Raw genomic sequence first — 27,870 nt, 5'->3', positions numbered from 1 at the left:
TTTTATTTATGTAATTAACACATTTTCAAACTCTTAAAGAAATATAACAAAAGGAAAGACACCCAGCTGAACTAAAATGATCCATGTAGCAAACAAAAACTGTTGTGAGCCGCCACCCTTATATCATCTTTGGGCTTTTGGAGCCTTGGCCTGGCTTTTAAAAAATAATTGGAAAAAAAGCACTATGCTGCTAAAAACAAAAAAATAGATATTTGCAAAATTCTGCCTAAATATGTATTTTACCTGGTTAATGTGTGTGGCGGGGCGTGGTCTGCCGCGCCGCTGCAGGGGAGGCGGACGCACCTGAGCGGCACCCGCAATCACGCCTCGCCGCCTTAAAGTCTGTGCTCTCTCTGCTGTTGTGTTGTCGGGCTGTGAGCTGAAAAGCTACAGCCGGCTGTATGTGTACAGCAACCGTGTGTGAAAAGTGGTCAATAAAGAGATGCTGAAAAGCATGTACATGGAAACATCGTCGGGTCTGCCGTGGTATGTTTACAATGGGACTTCTGCTCCTGAACCTCTGCGCACAGCGTCTGCAGATCGGGGCTGTACAAAGTCCCTTTCATCTTTACACAGGACTGTAAGCTGTCATCTGTGAGGCGTGAGCGGTGTTTGTTTTTAACATAATTCACGGTGGAGAAGAGCTGCTGTACGGTGTACATTTTAGGACATCGTCAGTTCTCAAGAAAAAAGTTGTCAGGTATCAGACAAAAAATTGTCGGGTCTCAGTTCTCAAGAAAAAATTTGTCAGGTATCAGAACACAAGGTACCAGACAGAGAGAAAATCTTCCTGCAGGTGGCGGTGTTGTCATGTCCCACCCGAATTGATTTCCAAATCAACGTCATCAACGTGTGACAGTGGGAGAGCGTAAGGTCATTGACCTCACCGGAGTTTTACCGCGGTTCAGGCTCCTAACGACACAAGGTAAGTTTAACTTTTGTTCATATTTTTGCCACAGTTGTGTTATATTAAGTTGCGGTTATGTTGTGAAAGTTACATATCAGAGAAGGAAAGCTAGTTTTGTATGAAACCAAATCAGTACTATTTTTGTCTGGCTAATTTATTCTAGCTAGCGACAGTGGTGAAACGTGATTTTTTTTTTTTTTTTTTTTTTTTTTTTTTTAAATTCGGAGACGTTTCTGTTTTATTAGGAGACTGTCTCACCCCAACATCGTCAGACTCATGGCAGTTGCCCGCACTGAGTCCTGCTTTTTGTTGGCAGCAGGGTTTGTTTTTTTTTTTATCTTTGAGATTTTAACATTTAAGACTGAGTGTAATGGATCTAAAACTGTTTAAATCTTTACAGCCTGGTAACATGGAAACTTTAAAAACAGCAGCAGACATGAAACACATGAAGGGCAAATGTTAAAATCTCAAAGGACAGCATTATATTTTTGATATTAACAGTAACTCTGGGCTTCTGTGGAGTGTGTAGCTGATCTCATCGCTGTCTAAAAATGGATAAAAAAAAAAAAAAACCCATAAGAAGTGCTGAATCCTTCAATAACACAGACTATTAGAATAGCAGCTGTCTGTGTGAAGCACTTGCTGCAGGGTTGCGCCATGAATGTATTCAGCTGCCAACAAAAAGCAGGACTCAGTGCGGGCAACTGCCATGAGTCTGACGATGTTGGGGTGAGACAGTCTCCTATCACTAGTGTCATGGTCCTGGGTCGGTGACCCAGCGCTTTGAGTTTGTGATTATTATTTTCTAGTTATTCTGATTTTGTATTGGTTGTCGTGTTTATTTTCCCTACCTGTGTCTCCCTCTGTGCTCTGTACAGGTCCCCGAGTTTTGTGTTGTAAAACAGTCTGTGTGTTTCCTGTTTTACTTTGTAGGTCTGTCTCGTTATGCCCATTAGTTCCAGCTGTGTCCCCTCCTGTGTGCCATTTCCTGATTACCTGGTGTGTGTATTTATAGTTGGTGTCTGCCTGTGCTTCTCGTCGCGTCGTCTGTGTTTCTCTGTGAATCTCCCGTGTAGTCTACATTATTCCATGTTTCTTCGTGTCTCTCTGCTCCTTGCTCCATGTCCTCAATTTTGTATTAGTTTTCCCAGTTTAGGTTTATGTTTGGTTCTGCCCACACCTTGGTTTTGTGCACTGTAAATAAAACCCACTTGCACCTCCGCCATTGTCTGCTATTGGATCCTCCTTTCTCACCCTCCACACGACTGCCGCCCCAGCCGTGACAAGTAGCTTAGATCAGTGTCAATAGACTAAGAAATACTAGAATTTCACTCACCAAAACTAAAGCACAACCTCTGTGAGTATAAATAAAACCATATTATTTGTCAGATAACTTAATGAAAAATGATTTAAAAGGCACTGACCGCACATACATGGTTTGCACATCACTCAGTAAAGGTAGCCACAGCCCTAACTTAAACTAAGGAAAGAAACCAACTGGATTTCTTTCAGTTTCATGAAGGTGTTTCACCTCTTATCATCTTCAGCTTCAAAACCAGATAAAAAGTCCCAGGTAGTTAAACCCTAGTGGGGCTTGTCCCTTTAGATACTTACAAAACAGAACCAACTCTATACAATGAGGGTTTCTATAGACAAAAACATGAATGTGCCATGGGCTCATCAGTGTCACCCATTGCAGCCAACCTCTACATGGAGGAAGTGGAAAGTAAAGCTCTTGGCACTTTCAAAGGGAAAGCACCCAGCCACAGGTACAGATACTTGGATTACACATGGATCAAAATCAAAACCCAAGATCTAGAAGCCTTTACTGTTCACATCAACTCAGTGACTAAAAACAAAGTTCAGCAGGGAGGATACAAGAGATCATAGTTTGCTGTATCTAGGCTGTGCACATAGAGGATGATGAGAACCTCAGGATAGGGATTTAAATTGGCGAGTGGGACTGTAGCCTGAAGTGTGTATGGTTAAATGGGACATGTTTAATTTCTGGTAGAAAATTTTCTCCTGAGAGAAATAAGTAGTGTACTATATTACTTTTATGAAAAGTCATCTTTGTAATATGTGTAATAATGACATTTCTTGAGTAACAACCCCAAAGTGATCACAGGATAGAGGAGACATACCTCCAACATGCACAACCATTTTACCATGGAGGATGCAATTCATAAGCACTACTGTAATGTCTTTGATATGCTGTTTAGCGATGGCGGTGACTCTCAAAGCAGAGCCAGTGAGAATTGATAAGGAATTCAATCACTCAGTGATATCATTAATGGAATCCAAATCACTACATTTTCTTCAGTTCCCAACTGTACTGGTGAACCTCCACTGCTCAGCCATTGAGAGGATACTTACATACTGCATAAGAGGCTCCAAAGAGTGGTCAACACAATGCAGCAGATCATTGACTGTTGTTACAAAAGACTTCAGCCATTCTACATCTCACCTGTTTGACCTACTGCCCTCTAGGAGGCACTGCAGTCTATCCAAATCAGCACCAACACACTCAGGAACTGTTTTTTTTCTCCTCAAGGCATCCTTGCTGAACACAGACACCTCCCACTCAAACTCACGCATCAGTGTTTCTCAAACCCATAAATAACACACACACTAAAGTATGCACATCACCACCACACAAGTCAATTTACAATACAGAGCAAATTTGTACATTTGAATACTCTGGTACTTTTAGATGTGATGATGTTTAATGATAAACATTTAACGTTTAATGAAGAAGCTTCTCAGATGAGGTGAAACGTCTTCAAGTAACTTAAAGAAGTCCAGACGCTTTTCTTTGCAAGCTCCTTTGACTACGATGACCTGGATGACTGAGAACCTTCAGACATTTAATGATAAAGTTTTCAGTTTCAGTCACTGCATTAAGCTGTTACTAAAAATTTAATGTTTGTGTTTTCAGTTTTGTAATTTCTGTTGACAGAAACTGTCAATTTCCCAGCAAAGCTCAGAAATTTATAGTAAATTTATATGAATTATGGGACTTTAAAACTGTCTTTTTTGAAGATGGAGGGTAAATGGGACCATCAGTGGCGATAGATCAGTTGAGAAGTGTGAACGAGTCAGAGAAAAAACCTACACAGAAAGCGTAAAACAAAACAGGAAGTTCAAACTTCCTGAGTCAAGCTTTACAAGAACTTTGAAAGCTTTACCAGAATTTTGAAGGCACATATCAAGATGCGTTGCATTTTATTTTGGAGCGCAATTTTGTGGATGTATTCATCTGAAACAAAAGGTAAATAGCTAGTTTTTATACTAATATTGTTGTTAATATCCTACAATTTATGTGCCCATCATTCATGCTCCAATCAGTTTAATTTTTAAAGGCATGTATGCTGGTAAATAAAAAACCTCCCTCGGGTGCATTAAACCTAAAGTAAAAAAAAAGTAAAAGTCTGTTTTTAAAATATAAGATATTTCTCTTAAAATGTATGGAGCAAAAAGCTATCATGAAAGTAAATGCTGAAATAGAGTAAAGATACCTAAGAAGTCTACTTAACACAGTAACAAAGTATTTGTACTTTCTTTCTAGTACGAACTAACAATGTAACAAAGTATTTGTACTTTATAATTTCTTAGGTCTGCTTTTTAGGTGCTCGTTTGTAAATTTCATTAAGCAGGGCTCCAGACTAACATTTTGTTTCGGTTGCATTAGTGCGATTAACTTTTTTTTCTTAGGTGCGCCCAAATATTTCAAACGCATTGCGGAACACCACAGTTTTACATGTTCACCTTTTTTTTTTTTTTTTTTTTTTTTGAAAATTGCTGTCCATACAGACAATATTGATTTATAAATGGTTAACTATCAATCTTGTCAACACAAAGTTCTTTATTTGGAGCACAGTTCTACAAGACAGATAAGTTACTGAAAAAGCGCTTGTGCTTCAAATGTTTCACCGAGCTGAAATTTAAAGTTAAAACATCTCAGGATATATTAAATAAAAAGTAAATCTAAATTAAAAGGACCTCAAAGTGTCTCAAAGGCTTAAAACTGAACATCTTAATATCTGAACAGCTTGATATTGTATGGACGATCCTCCATTGCAGTCACATGCCCCTCAGATGCCCCCCCCCCCCCCACCACACACACACACACACACACACACACACACACCTTTTTTTTCCCCCAATGTGTCTGTGTTGACACCAATAAATGTATGTGGGGTTTACGTTCAAGCCATTTTTCTTGTGAAGAATTATTTCAGACTTGGGGACATTTGGGCAATGTATTTATCCTGGTATATAGTGTGTTTTCTGGATACAGTGTGCTTTTTCAGCGTTTTAATTCAAAACGTATTAGCACCAGTCACAAATGCAGTATTGTTGGTGCCCTGTCCGAAACCCCCATATATGTATGTATTAGGGGTGCAACAATACTCGTATCAATATTGAACCGTTCGATACAGTGCTTTCGGTTCGGTATGCATATGTATCGAACAATACAAAATTTTTAATTTATTTGATCAACTTTCCTTCTGACGATGCTGTCTGTGTTGAGCGCTCAGTGGATCTGCGCTCGACAGTGCAGCCTAGGCGGAGTAGTAGAACGCAGATCCACTGAGTGCAGGGCAAGTTAGCGAGACAGAAGTTAAGCTCTCATTGCAACATGGCAAATTGAACCTCCCCCACCCTCATTCAGATCTGGCGTTTGGAACTATTTTGGTCTTCATGTGAAGTATGACCCTGAAGGTAAGCGCGTCATGGACTAAAGTAAAACAGTATGTTGGATGTGCCACGCAATGCTTAATTACATTGGTGGGAACTACTGCGTTAGCGCATTTTTGTCAGGGTTCGCTGGAGGACTCACACGCAGGACTCAGAGGCACAGTATTTATTACAATTCCACCAGGTGTATTTACAAACAGTGCAGAGGGGGTAGTGCTATATACAAGGTAGTGACAGGGGAAAAGGCTCCGGGGTAATCCAGGGAGGGAAAGGACACTCGCTCTTCTTCTTCTCTCTCCAGACACTCACACAACGGAATCCACTCGGGGAATGCAGGGTCGGGTCCAGGGGATCTATGTACAGAAAGGAGCATACGTCAGAGGTTTTGCGTAGGGAAAAGAGAACGTGCTCAGAGCCGGGCTGCACTAACGTGAGTCACACACAACGATCCAGCGATGAGCAGAAGCCACTCCCTGGCTTAAATGCTGGCTGTGCTGATGAGGCCCAGGTGTTTCCTCTTCAGAGGGGTGTGGGCCGAAGGCGTGAACCCACCATGAGTTCCGCCCTGGCGAGAGAGAGAGAGAGAGAGAGAGAGCGAGAGAGATAGAGCGAGAGAGCTCCTAGTCAGCGGCCTGCTGATCCCCTGGCCGTGACAATTTTGCTTGTTAACGTGTTGTGGCGTTAACGTCATTTCAACGAGATTAACGCTGACAGCACTAGTGGGAACACAACGAATATGACTGCACATTTACTCCGATATCATCCTAGTGCAAAGACAAGTGGAAGCAGACAAAAACAACAAGCATGCATGCTACAAACTTTACCCGAGTCATTTAGACAGCCGTTAGCACATGATTCTCCTTATATATGTTTAATATGCTGCTGAGAATATACCCCAGAAGAAGCGTATAGTATAGCTTTTATTTTGGAAAGAGCCATTTCTCTGTAATAAACTCTCTTTTCCAAAGATGAGTGATTTCTCGATCAGATAGATTTATTTTTTGTTATTACTTTGTTGTTTCAGCAACATTAAATTTAAAAAATGTACTTTTGAGTTAAAATATATATTTATAATTTTAATAAATGACAAATTAAAAAGGCATGAACATTTTTTTGTATCGAAAAAATATCGAACCGTGACACCAAAGTATCGAACCGAACCGAACCGTGAATTTTGTGTATCGTTGCACCCCTAGTATGTATGTATGTATGTATGTATATACACACGTACACACACACATCATACATACATAATACCTGCCATTATCCAGTGACTGCTTATTATCTGCTTATTTGTGTCTTTTGCTCCTTTCTCCTCCTCGTTTCTCTCTTTTTTTTTAAAAAAAACTGAGGACCTGAGGGCTTTGACCTTTTCTTGTCCATCTTCCATCAGTAATTTTGCACTCTAGTATCAACACCCATCCCCGACACGAGAATCACTACAACATAACCTAACAGACCTACACCTTAGTGAACAGATTCGGTTTGTATAGGGGTTTATTTTTCTGGGATTTCACACAACCCAGAAAAAAAAATTATTAATACATAATAGGCTTGGATTGACAAGATTATAAATAAAATGTGTGTTAATATAGAAGCAACTTTCCCCCCTCCCCTTTCGACAGGTTGTATGTGAAACTTGTGTGTGATACTGTTACGGCCCTAGCAGGGCCTCCTCCTGAAGTGGTCAATTTAGAAAAAACATTGGTGCAAATTATAAGTCTGTATCATGATTTCTGGTGCTTTTGTGTTCATTGGTTTGTTTTTATTTTGTTTTATTTTGCGAGCTGGTTATTCAGTGCCGCTCCAGCCAGCCAGAGAATCCCCAGCCGCCCTGCCCCTCTCGTTCCTGTGCAGCCAGCAACAAGCAACAGTATCCAATACGATACTGATACTTTTCAATAAATAAGGTGGATGTGTCATTGAATTGCTAGATCTCAATTAATTTTCAAGACCTTAAGTGTTTTTTGTGATGTTTCCTTTTTCATTATTAAATAGCTAAAGTCCAGGACATGATTAGTTTATAATTATAATATAAAGTTTATAATTAAATAGAAAATGCTCTATTATCAATTATTTGGGGGAAAAATCTGAAATCAGTTAACAAATTAAAACAAAAAAGTACTGTTGAGAAACTATAATACAAAAATGACAATTAAAATTCTCAACAACAAAAACAACAGCTGGTGAAAATATAAATAATATGTAAACAACTTAACAGTCTCCAAAGTCACATCACGTGACGACACAACATCTAAACACAAGAGGTGGGAGGGGGAGCAAAGTGCTCTGCGCTGACACTGCAGCGGCGAGTCCGGCAACCGGGCTGTTTCGTCTTTGCCGAAACCACAGTATTGCAAACAAGAGGGAAAACTTAAAGTAAAGAATCAATCTCAACAGGCTAGTATCGCTAATGCCGATCGATCCGCCCACCACTATACGGCGCACTTACTCCCTGCAAATCAGCAATAGAAAACCGGCCGGTGCCCATGCAATCACAAATTCGTGGTGTGTTAAACATGAGAGGTTGATGGCTCTTTGTCAGAAACTTTGCTATGAATTTCAGACGGATCAGGCCTTAACGAAAAAGTTATCAATCGTTCTTTTCATCTTTTCTCATTAGTCACAGCTACATCTACTTCTATCGGGCCTAGGCTACTCTGTCCGCCAGCACTTTTGAAAGTACACACACGTAGGCCTAAAGGAATAAAGGAATATCTGTACCATGGCCAATCAGAGAGGTCCTGCCCTTGACTATCTCTGATTGGTTTGACCATGATATGGGCATGTTGTGTATCTGTTGTTGACCACATGGAGACTTTCAGAGTTACGAAGACTTTAGTTTTTTACTCGAACGGCTGGTAGCACCGATGCGACGTCAGATTTTTTTAGTTGCACCATTGAGAATTCAGGTTGCGTCGCACTCTAGAGCCCTGCTGAGGAGTGAATCCTCCCTAGGATGTTGATTTAATCTTCATAGGAGCCACAGTATCCTGCACTAAAAAAAATATATAACATTTTTTTTTTTTAGTGCATGGGAGGCCAAGAGTGCAACTTTCAAAGTAACCCTAACTGACCTGGTCTTTGGTTGATATATAAAGTAGAGTGAAAGATTGTTGGAACTCCTTTGCAGCTGTTATTTACTAAGAAGACATTGAAGAGCCCATTAGCCCATATATAATAGGGCGATCGTGGCTCAAGAGTTGGGAATTCGCCTTGTAATCGGAAGGTTGCCGGTTCGAGCAGTCTCTGTCGTTCACCCGTTGCCTACTGGTGGTGGTCAGAGAGCCCGGTGGTGCCAGTGTCCGGCAGCCTCGCCTCTGTCAGTGCGCCCCAGGGTGGCTGTAGCTACAATGTAGCTTGCCATCACCAGTGTGTGAATGGGTGGATGACTGGTTGTGTAAAGCGCTTTGGGGTCCTTAGGGACTAGTAAAGCGCTATACAAATACAAGCCATTTTTTGGTGCAGTTTAAACAAATAAACTATTTTTTTATTTTTTATTTTAAGGGTAACTTTTTTATTATTTGCCTTATTTCTTGGTGATCTGGAATCACTGAGAAATATACTAGGGCTGGGTATCGTCACTGATTTCTAGAATCGATTCGATTCCGATTCACAAGGTCCCGAATTGATTCGATCCACGAATCGATTCGATTCGATTCAATTCGATTCGATTTAAATCTGGGAAATTTTACCTCAGACAGTCAGAAATATTATAATTCAGATCAGTACATTTACATATTTTTGTATCTATAAAAAGGAAGCTGACACTCGCAAGACTTTATCAAAGGTGTGAGCATCACAGCAGATGCCTTTGTGTCAAAGTAGCTGAAGATAAAACACAGAAAAACATGAAGGTGATTTTCCTGGCCTGGGATTTTATAAAAATATTCTGCAGTACATCAAAAACAAAAGAAAACCAATAATCAACATATGAACATTACCTCTGAAGTTACAGCGGTTTTATTACAGACACAGCTAAGCGTTTTGCATTTTGCATAATTTTAAAAAGTTTACATTTGTTCAGTAACCTATTGAACAGCAGAAATTAGGCTTTCTTTTCGGAAGTAAGTAAAAGGGAAAAAAACAGCGGCCGACAGCGCTGTAAACAATGGTAGACTTGTGCGTAACAAGCAAGCGAATAATGCAGAAAACAGATTTTTAGACGGGAAACTGTTCTTGAAGTACACAGAGAGAGCTGTGCATGAAGTGTGGTGGAAGCAAAACAGCAAAGTAAGAGGGAGTCCATGACGATGTTTATGTGAAGCGTAGTTTGGATCTTCTTTTGCTGCTGGTTCGGTCAACAATGTTTGGAGAGAGATAAAACTAACAGCTTTAGAATCAACGCAAAAAGGGTGTAAACACAAAGCTCGGACCCGCCGAAACATGGGAATCAGCGAGCTGTCGGCTTTCAGCCCCGACCGTGTCTGTGCCGTCGGGTGAGAAAGGCGACATCTCACTGATTCTGATCTGTCGGCGGGTCAGAGCTTTGTGTTTACATCTTTGTGCAGAATCTGTGTACCTGCTCTCATTTACTGTTTTAGCTGTTTGGTGGTTCTTAAAATTTTGTGAGGTTTAACCTGAGATTCTGGCGTTTTGGGCAAAATAAATTAATATTAAAAAAATTTATTCAGGATTTTAATGAATCGATATCACGTTATCCAAGCCAGAATCGATTTTAATCGATAAATCGATTATCAAAACCCACCACTAAAATATACCCTTAAAATCCCAAAACACAGAGTCTCTGTGGTGATGGGAATTTTAAGCGTATAACAGTAGGAGATAAGCTGCAGAGAGATGTGTGAGACAGGGTCCAAACCCTGGTCATGTTTTGATTGGTTTAATATATTAGGTCATATCTCGAGATATGAGAGTTGCACTGTCTGAAGTGAGATTGAAGCTGTATCTCATAAAAGTTCGGGTTTTCCACAAACATAATTTCCTTAGGGATGATTAAAGTATTCTGATTCTGATACTGATTATCTGACGTGTGAAACCCATAATGTTTGGTGGGTGCCACAGACAGCAAGCAGTTAGATGTAAATGGACTGGTTCTTATATAGCACTTTTCTACTCTGAGAACTCAAAGTGCTTTACACAACTTGCCTCATTTACCCATTCACACCAGCACTTTTTTCTATGCCCATGTGACTAGACAATAATGAAAATAATCAAATGATAGGGTGGAGCAGTGGGTGGTGTCAGGAGAGGTTGACCAACACAGCTGGTCTCCATCGTTCAATCATGCCTGCCCCTGTATGAGTAGATTACCAAGACCTGACCAAAGTGCTTTGCGAGGTGTGCAAAGAGCAGAAAAGCTCTGGTGAAAAAAGTACTACAAAATAAACATCCACAACACTGCAACAATATTTGTGTCAGGTCTTTTTTGTATTACTGTTGTGTTTGGTTTAACAGAATTGGAGCTGAATGTTCATGATTCTGATACTTTTTGGTTTCTTTTCTTTTAGGGCTCCAACATGTGTTTGTACTGCATGGAAAGGACTTACACTTGGATGTAGAGAAACCTGTTAAACTTGACAAAAAGACTGACTTTTTCTGGAAGTTTAATACCAGTAATTATGTTGGTAAAATCAGTTATAATAAAGAGTCAGTATTGTTTGAAAGCTATGAAGTAAGAGCTGATTTTTTTGGCCAAAATTACTCTTTGGTATTGAAAAATGTAAAACACAATGACAGTGGATATTATACTGCAGTAGTGACTGGGGGAAAAGAGCAAAGGGTAGGTGAAATCAAGGTCATAGTCCAAGGTAGGTTTATTTTTGTCATTTTCATTTCAAATATTGACACAGCATATATCTGTGTTAATTCTATTCACACCTGCTTTTAATTCCCAGATCCAGTGTCTCCAGTTAATCTGACATTGACCTCCAGCAGCTCAGACTCCTGTAACCTGACTGTAACCTGCACTATAGTGGACCTGAACATCAGCCGTACTTTTAGATGTGATGCTCACAACTGCTCTCTGTTGGAACAAAATCCCAGCACCACAGACATGCTTTCCTCTCTGATTGTTTACCTGCAGCAAGACACCGTCTTTTGTAATCATAGCAATGAAGTAAGCTGGAAAAATAGCACGATGGTGCTAAAATCTCAATGTGACACGAAGTCAGGTAAGATTAGATGCCACAGAAATAATGAATGAAAATTTAAAAGATAGCCTTTTAAAGATGTCATGCAACAGAACTTTAGTGAAATACAAACTCTAAAAATAAAAATATTTGAAGATTGAGTTTTCTACTCTAGCAAAAAAAAAAAACCTGCCATAAATATCTAATATTATTATTTTTTGTATTAATAATATCAACTTAGAATTGTACAGTGCCTTTGTAATTTGTTTTTCCTTTACAGGCCACATAGATGCCAACAATACCACCGTGACTGTGTGTGTTGTTGTTGTTGCTGCCATCATCATAATCCTCGTTATAGGTTATATTCATCATCGAACGAAACATAAAAGTAAGTCCAAGCAAGTATTTATCAAGATATTGCAAAAGTAAATAAATACAAAATCATCAAAATACTTGTTGTTGCAAAATACATTGCTTGTTATTATTAACCCCCGCAAATGCGGCTTGTCTATGAAGCACTTTGATGTACCTGAGACTTTTAAATGTGCTATAGAAATAAAATTGAAACTGAAACTGAAACTTTTTGCCAAAGTACTTTACTGATCCCAACTATGAGTGACCACTGTGTCCATTCCACGCTTTGCCTTACTGAAATGTGAAATCTACATGCATGTAGAAGTTGCAACAACAGCAGAGGGAGATATTTTATTTCAAGCCAACATGAAAATAATTATCTGAAAGCATTTAAATGGACATTATTAATACATTTACACGTGTATACATATATTAAGAACCATGGAATGTACTTCATCATACGTTTTTCCTCACTACTGACTTTGTTGCTTAAAATATTTTATCTTATTCTGCTGGCACTGCAGCGTTCGCATACAGTAATGAAACTTCTGCATGTGTGTCTTTTTTACACTTTGGAAAGGCAAACGTTGAAATGGACGCAGTGGACTGGTGTGTCTATTACATGCTCTGCCGTGATATCAGGTTGGAGTGCCATGCCAGGTCTAGTTTATGTGTGAGAATTCAATTATTTTGATACAATTTGGATTTAATGTAACATCAGCTGAAATTACTTAGGAATGCAGAATAATAGAAATCGTCAGTTAAAGCCTGCAAAGAAAAATATAAGTTAAAGCAAATCACTACATATTTATTTATTCATGTCTGTCCACCAGATACCAGGGAAACCATTGAAAACACAGTGTATGCAGTTCCTGAGGTAAGTGTGGTAAATGAGATTTGACTTAGGTAGAAGCAAGCAGCTTCTAACTGACACATATTTGTGTTACTGGTCACACTACGTGTTTTTGCTCAGGTGCTTTGAACTCAGTCACTCTGCTGAATCTTTTGATGTTCCATGCTTCATTTAACCAGAGGGTTCAGTCTGGAAAGTAAACCATTTAATCTAAAATGCCTTTCTTTATATAGTTAATGTGTTATCAGATTACTGAATTTGTTTGCTTGTCCTTATAATCTTTTATTGAAAAAAAGAAATTCCTCTCATACTGGTCCCCAAAAGGGAGTCAGCATGAGGAAAAAAAACAAAAACTCCATAACACACAAAGAAAACACAGATATCATGACACCATAACACAATAAATCACAGACAAGGTACATGGGAAAATATTCCAGTGTGAACAGTTGCATCTGGGACGCTGCAATCTCGCGATTGCGCCTCTGGCTGAGTCGATGTCCACATCGGATGGGAGGAAAGCATGGGAGGCGTTGGGTGAGGGCGTATCAGTATCAGTGTACGTGTGTGCGTCTGTGTGGGGATGTGTATCCTGTAGCCTGAGAGAGTGTCCTTTCGACTATTAGGTGAAAATCAACAGTCCTCAGCCTACGCAAGTGGCCTTGTGGAATAGGGAAAGAGAGTCAGTTCGTTCTTGTTATTGTATCTCTGGGAAGAATTGTTGTTGTTCTCCTCGGCATCAACCTTCAAGCATTGTCCAGCTGGCGCCGTCGGGGTGGGGGTGTTGTAAATGCTGTTTTGGGATGAACAAACTGTATCAATTTTACAGTTGTTCTTAATGTCCATCACTGGTCTCCTGTTGTATCATCTGTTTTAGAACTGTGAGCTCCTTCAAGATCTTTCCCATATTGCGTTCAGTAAGAAGAGTCTGAGTACTCACAGCTCTTCCCATATTTTCGATCATAGCGGCCAACCTTGGTTCCGAACAGGTAGATGTCTTCAATGTCCTCAATAGACAGTCCCACCAGGCACACGACGTGCCACTTCTGCCACTCGTCCATCGATTATCCAGCAGGGAACGTCCCTCCAGGACACTTGGGCTCTCCCGAACCCAGGCTTCTCGTCGAGAATAGAGTGCCAATTGCATTGACAAATATCCAGTTATAAGAACAAGTGACACAAGCAAATGTCATAGTTTGGTTACTAACTGGACAACTAGAGGAAGGACAAAAAGGCTATTAACTATTAACTGAAACAAACAGCCAAAAAAAAAAGGCTGTGGCACCCTCCAGCCTTAGAATAACCCACACTTGATTGTTCTATTCAGGTGTCGGAAGCATGGAAAAACATGGAAAAAATAAGAAGACTCCCCTCACTGGTGAATCACCAGCACAAAGCAAAACTAACAATTTCATCTGAAACTTAAAAGTTAAACAGGGAGGACAGCCAAAAAAACAAAAAACAAAACAAAAAAAACCCACAGGCCACAAATCCAATCCAGCAGTACCATGACAACATCTTCCCTTCGCCTCCAGGCAGCTGTAGACAGTTTTTCAGTGGAAGAACATGAAATGTAGTATGAATTTTGGCAGCAGGTAGTTTTAAAAGAAAAGCTTTTGCATTGATGATTTTCTTCGTTCCGAAGGGTCCAGTATACCTGGGTGAAAGTTCTTAGTGACACAAAAAATGAGTGACGAAAATCTTCTGAAAATAAACAAACCTTCTGACCAAGGGAGTGTTAATTCCTGGGGTCCTCTGGTTGGCAGTCCTTAATAGGGCCAACTTGATCTGTCTCCAGAACCATAAGCAGCAGCACAGGTGGACAGAGACAACTGTTACTTCAACAGAAGCTTGGTATGGAAGTAAAGAATGAAAGGAAGAGAGACCAGCTACACCAGAAGTTAGAGCATTGTGTGCATATTCTATCCATGTGTAAAACAGCTTCAAACCCTTAATTTAGTCTTTCAGTTTGGACCTGATTTGAAATGATCTTTTTCAGAATACAAATCTACAGTGAAGATAACGCTGTTGCCTTGTGATCAAAGTAAGCAGGAGACAATGTCTGAAGTTATGTGAGTCAGCAAGGGCTGTAACTAACCTGAGGTGGGTTAGGAAACAGTTTTATTTCTAGCAAAAATATTTGCAGGTGTCCTTATCTAGAGTGGTCCACCAGGTGGCAGGTGAACTTGGCAGTGTGGGCCCAATGGATAATCCATGAGTGTATTGAGAATGACCTATAGAGTTTGCTAGGATGGGCTTGAGCTGGAATCTGGCTCAATAGATCAAACATCTGGTTAAACAAACTTTATACCTCCCAACGCACAAGAGAGTGACAAAGTGGTCTCTTTAGCTGGTTAACTAGATTCTGTGGAGAACTGCTGAGACAGCATCTGATTGAATGTTTCATGAACCAGAGTGTTAGCGAAATTAAAATGACCCCAAAACAGTGACCATCTAGCCTGCCTGGAGTTTAATCATTAGATTTTGCAAGAATGATAAACTCATGTGGCCAGTCTGATGCTTGCCCCCTTCATCCAGTGCCTCCAGTCCTCCAGAGCTATCTTCCCAGCTAATAGTGCATGGTCTAAAATATAGTAATTCCTTTATGTGGAAGACAGACAGTGGGAGAAAAAGACACAATGGTGGAGTTTAGCTTTAGAGCCAAATTACCTCAGCCACAAATTGCTAGTGTAGGTCTGGCTGCACTAAGTCTAGTGCTGAGTTGAAGACTCTCCCTAATTCTTGTAAATTATTCTTAGCCTCTGAAGTGCACTTGCAGGTCATTGCACTGTTGATTAAGAATATCTTAAAAGTATGTGTTGAACACATTTGAATAAAATGTATTTGGATAAAAAAAATCATTGTAATTTTCTTTTGCAGTCATGGATACAGGTGATCTTTTGTTAATCACAGTAAAATTCCTGCTTATGTTAATGCAGTTTAATGGCACTATTTACAAATAAAGTCTGAATGAAAATGGGAAATACACTTTGCAAAAAAGCTATCTATAATTTATTTTCCAGGTTATCCGAACAACACCACCCGTGGAACAGAGTCCAATCAGTGATGCTTCTCCAACATCCACCTATAGCTTTGTGAGACCTCACTCTGGACCCAACAGATCCACTGAGGCCAGAAGCAAAGCTTTGCCCGAGAGCTTGTATGCCCAGGTAGAAATTCATCCCAGATCCTAAAATCTCTTTAGAAATTCTAATTCAAGGTTTAAAAAGTAACTGCCTACCAAAGGCAATACAATCGTCAAAGTCCTCTTGGAGAAAAAAAGGGAAGAAGAGAAAGTATATCACACATGTAGAGAAAGATTTTATGTTGAGGACTAACTGAGGCTTCTGTAAGGTGTGCTTTTGATGGACTTGATGGTCTTTGATACCCAACATTCACAATGACGGCGAAACAACTAGTAGCTCAGTGTTCCAACATTCGAAAGAAGGGACTGCTCTCACAGCTAGAGATTGACGAGGTACAACATAAATGCTACGGCAAGGGGGAGCCAGGACACCAGGTCAGGGGGCAGATATCATCACCCCCACCCGAGATTGGGTACAAAGCCCCAAGTGCGATAGGAGAAGGATCGTTGAGTGCGAGAGGAACTGACCAGAAAGATAGGATCATTGCCAAGCTTGAAACCTGGATCCCCCGTAGCCGGTTACCAAGATTACGTGAAGTACCCTCAGAAGGTCTACTCGATGATGTTAATGCAGCACTACAGATGATACCTACAGCCACGCTTACCAAGACTAACAAGCTGATCTACAATACGGCAGCAGTGATCAGTGAGATGCTTGGCTATAAGTTGAACAGCCAGAAGGAGCAGTACCCTCCATGGAGAAGGAGGCTAGAGGGCAAGATCAAAGTAGCACGGAGGGAGGTTAGCCAACTAACGAAGTTGCAGAAAGGTGCGACAAAGAAGGTGCATAAAAAATACAGCAAGCTGTCCATACCTGAGGCCTTCGAAACTGCCAAGCAAAGAGTTACAGCCTTGGCCAGCCGCTTGAGGAGGTACACCAGAGAGATAGAAGGCAGGAGAATAAACCAGCTGTTCTCCACAGAACCAGCAAAGGTGTACTCTCAGTGGCAAGGGAACAATAAGAGAACAGCACCACCAAGGCTGGAGACGGAGCAATACTGGAAGAGCATATGGTAGAATGACGCAACCCATAACAGCAATGCTCAGTGGCTAGTGGATCTGAGGGCAGACCATAGCAACCTCCCTGAACAGGGTCCAGTAACCATCACGGTGGCAGACATCCCAGCAAGGGTCTCTAGTATGAAGAGTTGGACAGCACCAGGCCCCGACATGGTTCACGGCTACTGGCTGAAGAAGCTGACTGCACTCCACGAGCGTCTGGCAGCACAAATGAACCAGCTGCTAGTTGACGAGAGACACCCGGAATGGCTAACCGAAGGTCGGACGGTCCTGATCCCCAAGGACCCCAAGCAGTTGTCAGCCACCTCCTGTACATGGATGACATCAAGCTGTATGCCAAGAGTGAACGAGACATCAATTCACTAATCCACACTACCAGGATATACAGCAATGACATCGGGATGTCATTCGGGCTGGAGAAGTGTAGTCGGATGGTAACACTTCCAGGAGAGGGAAGGTAGTCAGGACTGAGGGGATTGAGCTACCAGAAGGCAACATTGCAGACATAGAGGACATTTACAAGTACTTGGGGATCCCGCAGGCGAATGGGAACCATGAAGAGGCAGCTAGGAAAGCTGCAAACACCAAGTACCTGCAGAGGGTCAGGCAAGTCCTGAGGAGTCAGCTGAACGGTAAGAACAAGATCCGGGCTATCAACACCTACGCCCTGCCCGTGATCAGGTACCCAGCTGGTATAATAAGTTGGCCAAAGGAGGAGATAGAAGCCACTGACATAAAGACAAGAAAGCTCCTTACCATGCATGGAGGGTTTCACCCCAAGTCCAGCACCCTGAGGCTGTACGCTAAGCGGAAGGAAGGGGGACGGGGACTGGTGAGTGTCAGCGCCACAGTCCAGGATGAGACAACGAACATCCAAGAATACATTGGGAAGATGGCCCCAACTGGCCGAGTGCTCAGTGAATACCTCAGGCAGCAGAAACCCAAGAAAGAGGAGGGAGACGAGGAACCATCATGGAAGGACAGGCCCCTGCATGGTATGTACCACTGGCAGATAGAGGAGGTGGCTGATATCCAGAAATCCTACCAGTGGCTGGACAAAGCTGGACTGAAAGATAGCACAGAGGCACTAATCATGGCAGCACAAGAACAAGCTCTGAGTACAAGATCCATAGAGGCTGGGGTCTATCACACCAGGCAAAACCCCAGGTGAAGGCTGTGTAAAGATGCCCCTGAGACAATCCAGCACATAACAGCAGGGTGCAAGATGCTAGCAGGCAGGGCATACATGGAACGCCATAACCAAGTGGCCGTTATAGTATACAGAAACATCTGTGCCGAATATGGCCTGGAAGTTCCGAGGTCAAAATGGGAGATGCCCCCAAGGGTGGTGGAGAATGACCGAGCTAAGATCCTGTGGGACTTCCAGATACAGACGGACAAAATGGTGGTGGCTAACCAACCGGACATAGTGGTGGTAGACAAACAGAAGAAGATGGCCGTAGTGATTGATGTAGCGGTTCCGAATGACAGCAACATCAGAAAGAAGGAACACGAGAAGCTGGAGAAATACCAAGGGTTCAGAGAAGAGCTCGAGAGGATGTGGAGGGTGAAGGTAACGGTGGTCCCGGTGGTAATCGGAGCACTAGGTGCGTTGACTCCCAAGCTAGGCGAGTGGCTCCAGCAGATCCCGGGAACAACATCGGAGATCTCTGTCCAGAAGAGTGCAGTCCTGGGATAAGCTAAGATACTGCGCAGGACCCTCAAGCTCCCAGGCCTCTGGTAGAGGACCCGAGCTTGAAGGATAAACGAGCTGGGTGTTTTTTTTAAATTTATTTTTATTTTATTTTATTTTTTTTTTACATTTTTGATGAATGTGTTGTAAGGAGCAGAGCTTAAAGTAAAGTTAGTATTGCCTAATACTTATTTATAAATGCTTTTGAAGACTTGAGTTATTTTTTTCTCTAGTAAATGAACTGTAACTGTTTTAGAATGTTTTAAATTTGAAAAGGTGGTACTAATATTATGTGAACCAATCTCATTGTCCAAAGCTGGTATTAAATAGATGTGTTATGATTGTAATCATTCTGTGAACAATGTATGAAATGCAGTATGTGTCATGGGTTGATTACCTCAAGCTCCTTTCAGACACAAAAGCTTTTCTGTCAGTACATTTTTCCTCCATTTGGGTCCTTTTTCCTCAGATCGTCATTTTCCTTATGCCTTAACTGACCAGTAAAGAACTGTAAACAGCAGTTATAAGCTGATAATAAAGAAGTCCTCAGACTTTGTGCCAACGTATAACAGCTGTGATTGTCTATAAATGCAAGACTGATCTAAAATAAAGCTATCAAGCTGTAAGGAGGCTCATTTTCTTTAGTCTGGGTCTCTGTGTCTGTTTGTTACATGTCCTGTTTATTGTGACAGTCTATTGTGTTGTGTTTTGTGTCAGGTTTACTTCCTCGTCTCATGATTCCTCCTCTATACTCCACTTCCCCTCATCACCCTCCTGTGTATGTCTTGTCTCGGTCTCCCTTTGTCCTACATCAGAGTGTACCGTTCAGTTCCCCAGTGTTATTCTTGTCTCCTGGTCTTCGCCCCCTATGTGTTCCTTAGTGAGTTTTATAGTTTTTGTATAGGATTTGTTTTTCTGTCTAGTTTTTCCTCGTGTGTTATTTTTTCTTATATATCAGCTCAATATAGAGCATGCCTTTTGTTAAACTTCCAACAGCCTCTGCATCTTGTGTCCTCATACACCATATCCTGATACCTGTCATTTCAATTTCACGACAGTAATGTCAAATTATATCCACCAAAGTTGGACTGTAATTAACATTTTCTTTGAATGACTGTATAGCATAAATCTTTAGTGACAGAATTTGATGCACATCTTTTGGATACCCCAAATTACCATAACCGTGGACGCCCCTGTGTGTGTGTATGTACTTCTGGCCACAGTTATATATAAAGTTGTCATGTTGACTAGTAATACAATTAAGTACATCAGTTTGCATCAACAGGCCAAACAATAGCATTGGCGTGTACTTGATAGTATACTAAAGGAGCAATATAATGTTGGAAATCACTAATTCTGTTGGTACATATAGTAACCAACTTTGTATTGCAATGGGAGAAGAACTGCTTTGTACTCTTTGCATACCCTCTGCCCTCTGCACTGCTCTAAATCTTCCTTATCTGTTGTCTTCTACTTGCACATCCACATCCTTACTCCTCAACCTCTTTAATGAAGATTGAAGGTTGCTTTAAACATGTATTTGAGCATATGCCTTCACATGCACAAATGACAGTTTCTGCTGTGTATGTTGTCTGATATGATTCATTCCTTAAATTAGGTGCCTTTTCTATCCTTGAATTATTCACAAATCAGTGTTACGTAGTTTAACAAAAAACAAACAAAAAACTGGCTACGTCCTTATTTTAGTAGCTCCCTGTTCATGCATTGATAACCACTTCCTTTTTCATAGATCTAAAGTTTTAACATCTCTTGAATCTTCAGCTCAGTCTGAATGTTTGACAGGTCTTACTAAATTAAGGTGTTATAGTTTAGGTCTGAGCTGCCCACAGTTTCACAGCAGCTTTGGTGCTTGGGAGCAGAAAGTCTCACTCATATTCATAATAGTACAGACTAGACAGGCATAAACACAGAAGTTATAGCTCAGTAGATTTGATTCAGACTACAGGATCAAACTTCAACAATCTTTCCTTAAATTTAATATAAAAACTACTCTGCTCATCCCAAACATACATTTGTCCTGCCTATACAGAGAGAGGGGAAGTTATGTGGCAAAGTACCACAGGACCTGCATGTAACATGTACGTGTAACATTGCAGTGACAAATAAAGGAGTGACCAACGCGTTTCGCTTGCAGCCTTCATCAGGGTCATTGTAAAATTTGAAACATCCATCCGCTTATCCTTTTCAGGGTCACAGGAGCCCATCCCAGCTGTCACAGGGCAAGAGGCGGGGTACACCCTGGACAGGTCACCAGTCTGTCAAAGGGCTAACACACAGGGACAGACAACCATTCGCACTCAAATTCACAGCTATGGACAATTTAGATTTTTCAATTAACCTATCCCTACAAAGTGCATGTCTTTGGACTGTGGGAGGAAGCTGGAGTACCCGGGGAGAACCCGCACAAACACGGGGAGAACATGCAAACTCCACACAGAAAGGCCTGATGGAATTGAACTCAGGACCTTCTTGCTGTGCGGCAGCAGTGCTAACCATCTTGCCACCATGCTGCCCCCGCAAAATTAGAAAAACAAAACAAAACAGAGGAAACAGAAAAAAATGGAAAAAAGAAAAAAAATTCCACATCAAGAATGTTGTACCACCTTTGAACTCTTACATAAAAGATAGCTCTGATGATGAGCAGAGATGGAGCTGAATCCAAGTCCACTTTGTAAGTCCACCTTCTGGGCAGCCATCAATCCCTCTGGTGTCTCTGCTGGAATTTCCAACTGTGAGCTGATTTCCAATTATATGTCCAATTATATATTATAAAGAATAAACTTACAACTAGCAAAAACACACAAAGAAAAGAGTGATTTAGCACTTTAAGCCTTTTCACCCTCTCTCAGATGTAATGAGAGGTGAACTTCAGTCTCTCTCGATCCGACCGTTCTCCACATCAACACACAAACCTGCTTTGTAATTTCCGAAATTGCACGTACTTGATTCCTCTCAGTCCCTTTCACCAGAGATGCGAGCGAAGGATGTGAGAATAGGGTATTAGAAAAGGAACTTAACAAGTACACTCTGGCAAATGACTCAGTTGACTGGAATCAAACTGTCACATGTGCAGGGAGTGTTTCTGCTTTCTCAAACCAAAGCTGTGAAGCTGTATCAAGATGGAGCGGATTGTGTTTTTTGGCGCTTTTTTATCGCTGTGTTCATGTGAAGTAAATGGTAAGAACCAACTTTTATACTAACTGGGTGAACTCAATTTATCTTTAAACCTAGGTGTTACCTCAGCACTAATGTATGTTGTAACATTTTTACAGCAAATAAAGTCATTAGGGAATGAGAGGAAGTTCAACATTTTAATTGAATTTAGTATTATATATTAAGAGTGTTGTTTTCTAGATTTATTTTATGTTTTGTTTCCCAGCATTATAAAGCTCATTTCTGTTTAGGTTGTGTTTTTTCCTGTCATTATGTTTTAATCATAAAAGACATAATTTGTTCATGTCTCCCCAAAAACACTTATCGCTTATAGTTAATTCCCTTGTTTTCCTGCACTCCTGTGTTCCTGTGTTAGATGTTCCAGTATTTAGCTGTGCTGTTGATGAGATAAAAGACAGAGAGAGCAAAGTTTAGGTAGTTGCTCTGTATTATGTTGACACATGACGCAGACGAAAATAAAAGAAGAGGGATCACTTCCTTAAATTTAATTTCAGTACTTTTAGATGGATGCGTACAGATTTTTTTTTCTTCACAGTGCTAACACAGTGCTCTTCACAGATAAAAGAGGGTAATTGTGAATATTTTAAATATTTTGTTTCTATCCCAAATGTCAGGACAAGTTTGGTTTAAAATAATGAGGGAGTTCCCCCCAAAACACAACTGAAGGTTTTGGAGAGACAATGTGACAGAACAGTTGTGGAAATGACATTAAATAACTAATAGCAAACAGACTACATTTTTCCCTGCTGCCCAGAACTCTGCATAGTCATGTTTGGTGAAGTTTAATAAATTTAAGCACATCTCTGTATAATAGTGTGAAAGTGAAACCATCCCTTTTAGTGGGAGCAGGTTTTCTATCTATTAAGCCCATATAATTTGTTTGGCACCACCTCAACTGACTGGAGGCATTTGCCACGTTTCACTGCTCAAATTGGGCAGGAGAATATAGAGAAGTGAATCTGATATAGTTTTAGGAGAATTAAATGCTATTTCACATTATTTTAGTGATCTTAAGTTGACATCACCTTCTGTCATTAAATTACATTTGACCATATGTAGCTTCATGCACATAATTCTGATATTTGCGTTGTTGTTCTTTTTTTAATTCTGTTTTTTTTTCTGTTCTTTTAGCGTTCCAATATGTGTTTGTGCAGCATGGAAAGGACTTACATCTGGATATAGGGAAATCTGTTGTACTAGACAAAAAAACTGATTTTTTCTGGAAATTTAATGAAACTAACAATATAGCTAAATGTGGTTTTAATAATGATCCAGTTGTGTTTGACAAATATGAAGGAAGGGCTGAGCTCTTCAGGCAAAATTACTCTTTGCTATTAAAGAATGTACAACACAGTGACAGTGGAGATTATACTGCATTCATGGTTAGCAATAAAGACCAAAAGGTAGCTGAATACAAAGTTATAGTCCAAGGTAGGTTTCTTTTTTAATCTTTTTGAAATATTGGTCAGGCATAGACCTGTTTTAAATCTCTTCATGTCTGTTCTTCTTCAGATCCAGTGTCTCCAGTTAACCTGATAGTGGACTCTGTGTCTGGCAGCTCAGAGTCCTGTGTCCTTGCTGTGAACTGCAGCACAGTGGATTCATCCATCCACCATTCTTTTAGATGTGATGACAAAAACTGCTCTCAGGTCAAAGAAAAGACATTTAAACCCACAAACTATTCATCCTCTTTCATTGTCTACCTCCAGCAAGACTTTATCCTGTGTAATCACAGCAACCAAGTTAGCTGGGAATACAATAAGATCAAGTTTGACTGCAAGACAATTACAGGTAAGTATAAGAACAATAATAATATGAATGATAAATCCACTTTAATATATTATTCAGCTCAGTGAACAAAGAATTGTAAACCTGAAAGCATTTTTTCAATCCTAAGAATTTTATTTGTTTCCAGGTGAAACAAAAAGTTTCCGTTAAAATCTCAAAACCTCCCGTGTTTGGTTTGGTGAAGAATTCTAGTGTAGTTAAAATAGTGTTTCCTTTACACGAGCCATAACCCACTGATTTTTCAAGAATTTGTAAAAGTTTTCACATCCTGTTCTGATCCTGAATACAATGCATTTACCATTATGGTCCACCCTCACTCTGAAGAAGCAAACATACCACTTTGTGTATACAAATGTTTGTGACACTAATTTGTTGTAGTAAATTGGCACAGCAGTAGATATGTTGTTTAATAGTTGTTATTCAAAAAAAATCTAAATCACTGAAATAGCCACTGAAAAGCTCTAAAAGAGCTCAAAAGGTTTTAAACCAACATTTGCAAAAGTTGAGTGCTTGGGCTTTTAGAGCAAGTCTACCCTAACAGAAATAATTGTACAGTTATTGCAATGTTTCTAACCGTTTCTAACCCAATGTTTTGGTTTCTTTACAGTTCACAGTAGAGCCACCCTAATTCAGATTTCAACTTCAGTTGGTCTCTTTCTCTTGTCTGTCTTCATTGCCCTTTGCATTGTCACAAAATGTAAGTCCCAGTCTGTTTTTGAGCAGCAACAACAGTGAATCTACACTAAATACACAGAAATCTTGCATTGTATTAAAGCATACACTTCATACACAAAAGCATGTCTTGTATGATTCTGCAATGCCATAAATATGATTATAGTGCAGCTGAAATTATGTTTTGGTAAAGCAGTATAAATTTGTTTGGTATAAGGTTTTAAAGATTCAATTGTCACTTGAAACAGTGGTTGCCCTGAAAAGTCAAATGCAGCGCAACTTCAGAAAACACAAGCAAATAGAAAAATTCTGCGAAAAAATCAAAAAAGAATTAAAATAACAAGGAAAATAATGCAAAGACCATCTTTAAGTGGGCATGAAAGACTACATGTATAAATGCTAGTTTACACCAAGTTTTCTCGTGTCAGTGTATTTACTGGTAAAGAGACAAAGAGTGAAAATGGGCAGTATATCCTTCCCAAAAAGGTGATTCTGTTCATCTGGATGTGGGAGAAATGTTTTGTCATTCATCCAAGTAACGTCTTCAGTTTCTTACAAGACTGCCCACTTATTGCAGACTTTCCTTACCTGGATGATTGAGCATGCATCAAGAAGCAGTATATCCTTGATTTGTTAACACAGAAGTCATAGTTGCAGCACGGGGCAGTACAGAAATGACCTCCTTGAACTGACTTCTATTTTTAGTCTCGTTATGTTGCCCTGACTTATTGGTTGTGTTATTAGTAAGGTAATAATGTAAGTCTATTGACCGCAACCAACCAACCTGATGCTGTACTGTAATATTCTGTACTGACAGAAGATGGCGTTAAATATGTTCTATAAACTTTAAACACTTTATTCATTTTATACAGACTTTATACATGTAGTTTTTCATCTCCACTTTAAGAGAAGTAACTGTATTGTTCCATTGCAGAAATCTTTGTTACATTTTGAATTTTATTCCATGACCAATGAACAAAATAGGAGAACTCTGTTCTACTAAATTGTGAAAAAAAAATATTTGTAGAGGAGCAAGCTAGAGGAGTGACAGACAAACTAAGTGTTTGTAAGTCATATGACAGTTCACAGATAAGAAGGGTGTTCAGCTAGAAGAGAACTGTGAATTAAATGTGTAGTTCACAATGGATTTTATCTATAAAGTAAACTATATTAATAATAAGATACAGCCACTCAGTGGCTTATTTCTCACTTACCCTTATTTCTCACCTACCCGGAAGCATCATACTTTATGTAACTTCCACTACAAGAATTCGTATTCATTCTATTCCACCTAAAGGAGCCCACAAAATTCTTGCGTAATTGTACAATATATGATAAAATTATTTTGACAATAATATTTATCTAACATGATATTTTGGATTTTTTTTCTAGAAAATCACACCGGACAAATATTGTAATCAGATTCTCTCAGGAGTGCCCTAAAGGATGATGGATGAGTTCAAACAAAACAAAATGTATTGTTTTTTTTTTTTTAATTTGGGTTTTGGGGTTTTCGTTTGTTTGTTTTGTTGTTGTTTTTTCAGGTGGTGGGGGGGGGGGTCTTTGTTTTTTTAAACTGTACAGTCTTTGTTCAATATCTATAAAATATTTATAGATTTATCATAAACACTGGGATGTTGATGGACAAGAATACACATTCGATAGCAAGAAAGGAGGAGGACAGGAAAAGTGGCAAGAAAGCCGATTAATAAAGAAATGAAATAGTGAGCTCATGCATCAGATGTGTGACACAGTTGTTTTGATTTCATGCCACTTTTTACTTGTATTTTAAAATGTCAGCTTAAAGTCAAATCAATAAAAATTTATATTTAAAAGGTTGTAACTGTAATGAATGCAAAAATAGACCAGGTCTCTCTGTTAGAGATGTGAACCTTAATGGAGAGATAGTGTCACGCCCAAATATAGGTCAAAACTGGTGTCTGCAGATTTTGACACCTTTTATATACTGGATGTGGAGCTCCAATTGGCAATTCAAAGGAGGCTCACCAGTTGGGAGTGTGGCTGTTATGCACAATGAGCACGTGCTGTTCTGGCAGGCTTTTTTTTTTTTTTTCTTTTGACTGATAGTAATTTCATAGTAATTTAAGTAGTTTCCAGCTCATACTGTACGAAAATCTTGAGCCACCCCTAATTTCTTAATATTGTGCCATGGGAAATAGGTGTAGCAAACACCTATTATTATTATTGAAACATGCAAGGAAATAGGTAGGTAGACAGTCTGTTACAGGACTAACACACAGCGACAAACAACCATTCAAACTATAGCCAATTTAGAATCACCAGTTAACCCAGTGGTTCCCAAAGTTTTTTTGCTAGGCCCCCCTTTGTTTTACAAGAAAAATGTTTGCGCCCCCCACCCTCCATTTACAAAGGCAGAGGCGTCATGGTGTGATTATTTTACGTGTAGTTGTTTTTTTCCTGTGTAATAATATTCAACATTGCTATCAATAAATTTTTCAAAAAATGTCTCTCTGTGCAAAATGGGTTCAAAAACATAAACAGCTGTGGGATACTGTTTGTCCATGATTTAGACAGGGGGAGCAAATCGTGGCAGGATCAGCCTGATGTTATTTGTATCCCGCTGTAACTTTACTGTATAAAGAGCTAACATCTCCAAAATGTCAGGATTAGTTAGTCATCACAACAAGTGTTTGTGAACTAAAGATCAAGAATGTGGGATACTGTTTGTCCATCATTTGGAGAGCCCAGCGCTGCTCCCGACAAAGGGAAAACCAATTCTGCATATTTTCTAGTCTTTGGCTTAGAATGAAGTTGGTTTGGAAACATTTTCAGCTATGCTTCATCTCCTGCTTTGCGTTTCTGTAGGCGCCCGTGCTAGCAGTGTTCAAGCATTTTGTTTTCTTTCCCCCTTTTCACACCGTGCCCCCCCCCTGCAATGGCTCTGCGCCCCCCCCTAGGGGGCGGGCCCCACACTTTGGGAAGGTCTGAGTTAACCTAACAGCATGTCTTTGGACAGTGGGAGGAAGAGTGCCAGGCAAGGTGATGGACTGGAACCCAGGACCTTCTTGTTGTAAGGCAATAATTGTAACAACCTTGCCACCATGCAGCCTATGTAGTAGCATAAACACATGTGTAAACCTAATACCTTTTAAGTTATCACTAACAACTGTTATTGAAAAGGTTACAGTTCTAACAAATTTATTATTATTTATACTCAAATCAACAACAGTATATTTTAACTTCAAAGTAAAAGTACTGTAAGTACACTCTTGTATCATTTATCAGGTAATGACAGTGGACTAAGATGAATTTCATGTACAGTCTGTGAAAAAAAAAAAACCTTTTAAAACTTATTCTGTGGTTACATGCACTAAAGAAATGATCCTGTCACCACAAGTTTACCACACAATTTATTAAATACACCTTGGACATTTCTGTGTTGGACCCTTTTGTCTCAGTTCTTAGAATGAT

At 39.9% G+C, this 27,870-nt stretch overlaps 2 protein-coding genes across 3 annotated transcripts; both read left to right on the top strand.

Moving 5' to 3' along the window:
• Positions 1–828: 828 nt before the first annotated feature.
• Positions 829–18,623, top strand: LOC146497326 (SLAM family member 5-like; the record flags this gene model as incomplete). The annotated part of the gene is made up of 6 exons (XM_085140405.1): positions 829–925; positions 11,080–11,379; positions 11,467–11,742; positions 11,981–12,088; positions 12,888–12,931; positions 15,928–18,623. Coding segments are annotated over 6 exons (996 nt in total), but the record flags the coding sequence as incomplete, so codon positions are not given.
• Positions 18,624–21,572: 2,949 nt separating this feature from the next.
• Positions 21,573–27,832, top strand: LOC146497325 (uncharacterized). 2 transcript variants are annotated; one of them, XM_085141496.1, is made up of 5 exons: positions 21,573–21,960; positions 23,089–23,388; positions 23,470–23,748; positions 24,353–24,442; positions 25,810–27,832. In XM_085141496.1, coding segments are annotated over exons 1-5 (729 nt in total). In that variant the 5' UTR covers positions 21,573–21,902; the 3' UTR covers positions 25,812–27,832. The 2 variants fall into 2 exon arrangements, with proteins under 2 accessions (XP_084997622.1, XP_084997621.1); XM_085141495.1 differs by lacking the exon at positions 25,810–27,832 and having other exon boundaries at positions 24,353–25,797.
• Positions 27,833–27,870: the final 38 nt, after the last annotated feature.

This window comes from Neolamprologus multifasciatus, chromosome 18 (assembly GCF_963576455.1).
Source record: "Neolamprologus multifasciatus chromosome 18, fNeoMul1.2, whole genome shotgun sequence".
NCBI classification, from domain to species: domain Eukaryota; kingdom Metazoa; phylum Chordata; class Actinopteri; order Cichliformes; family Cichlidae; genus Neolamprologus; species Neolamprologus multifasciatus.
The sequence above is the reverse complement of the archived record's forward strand: the minus strand, read 5'-3'. Positions and strand labels throughout refer to the sequence as shown.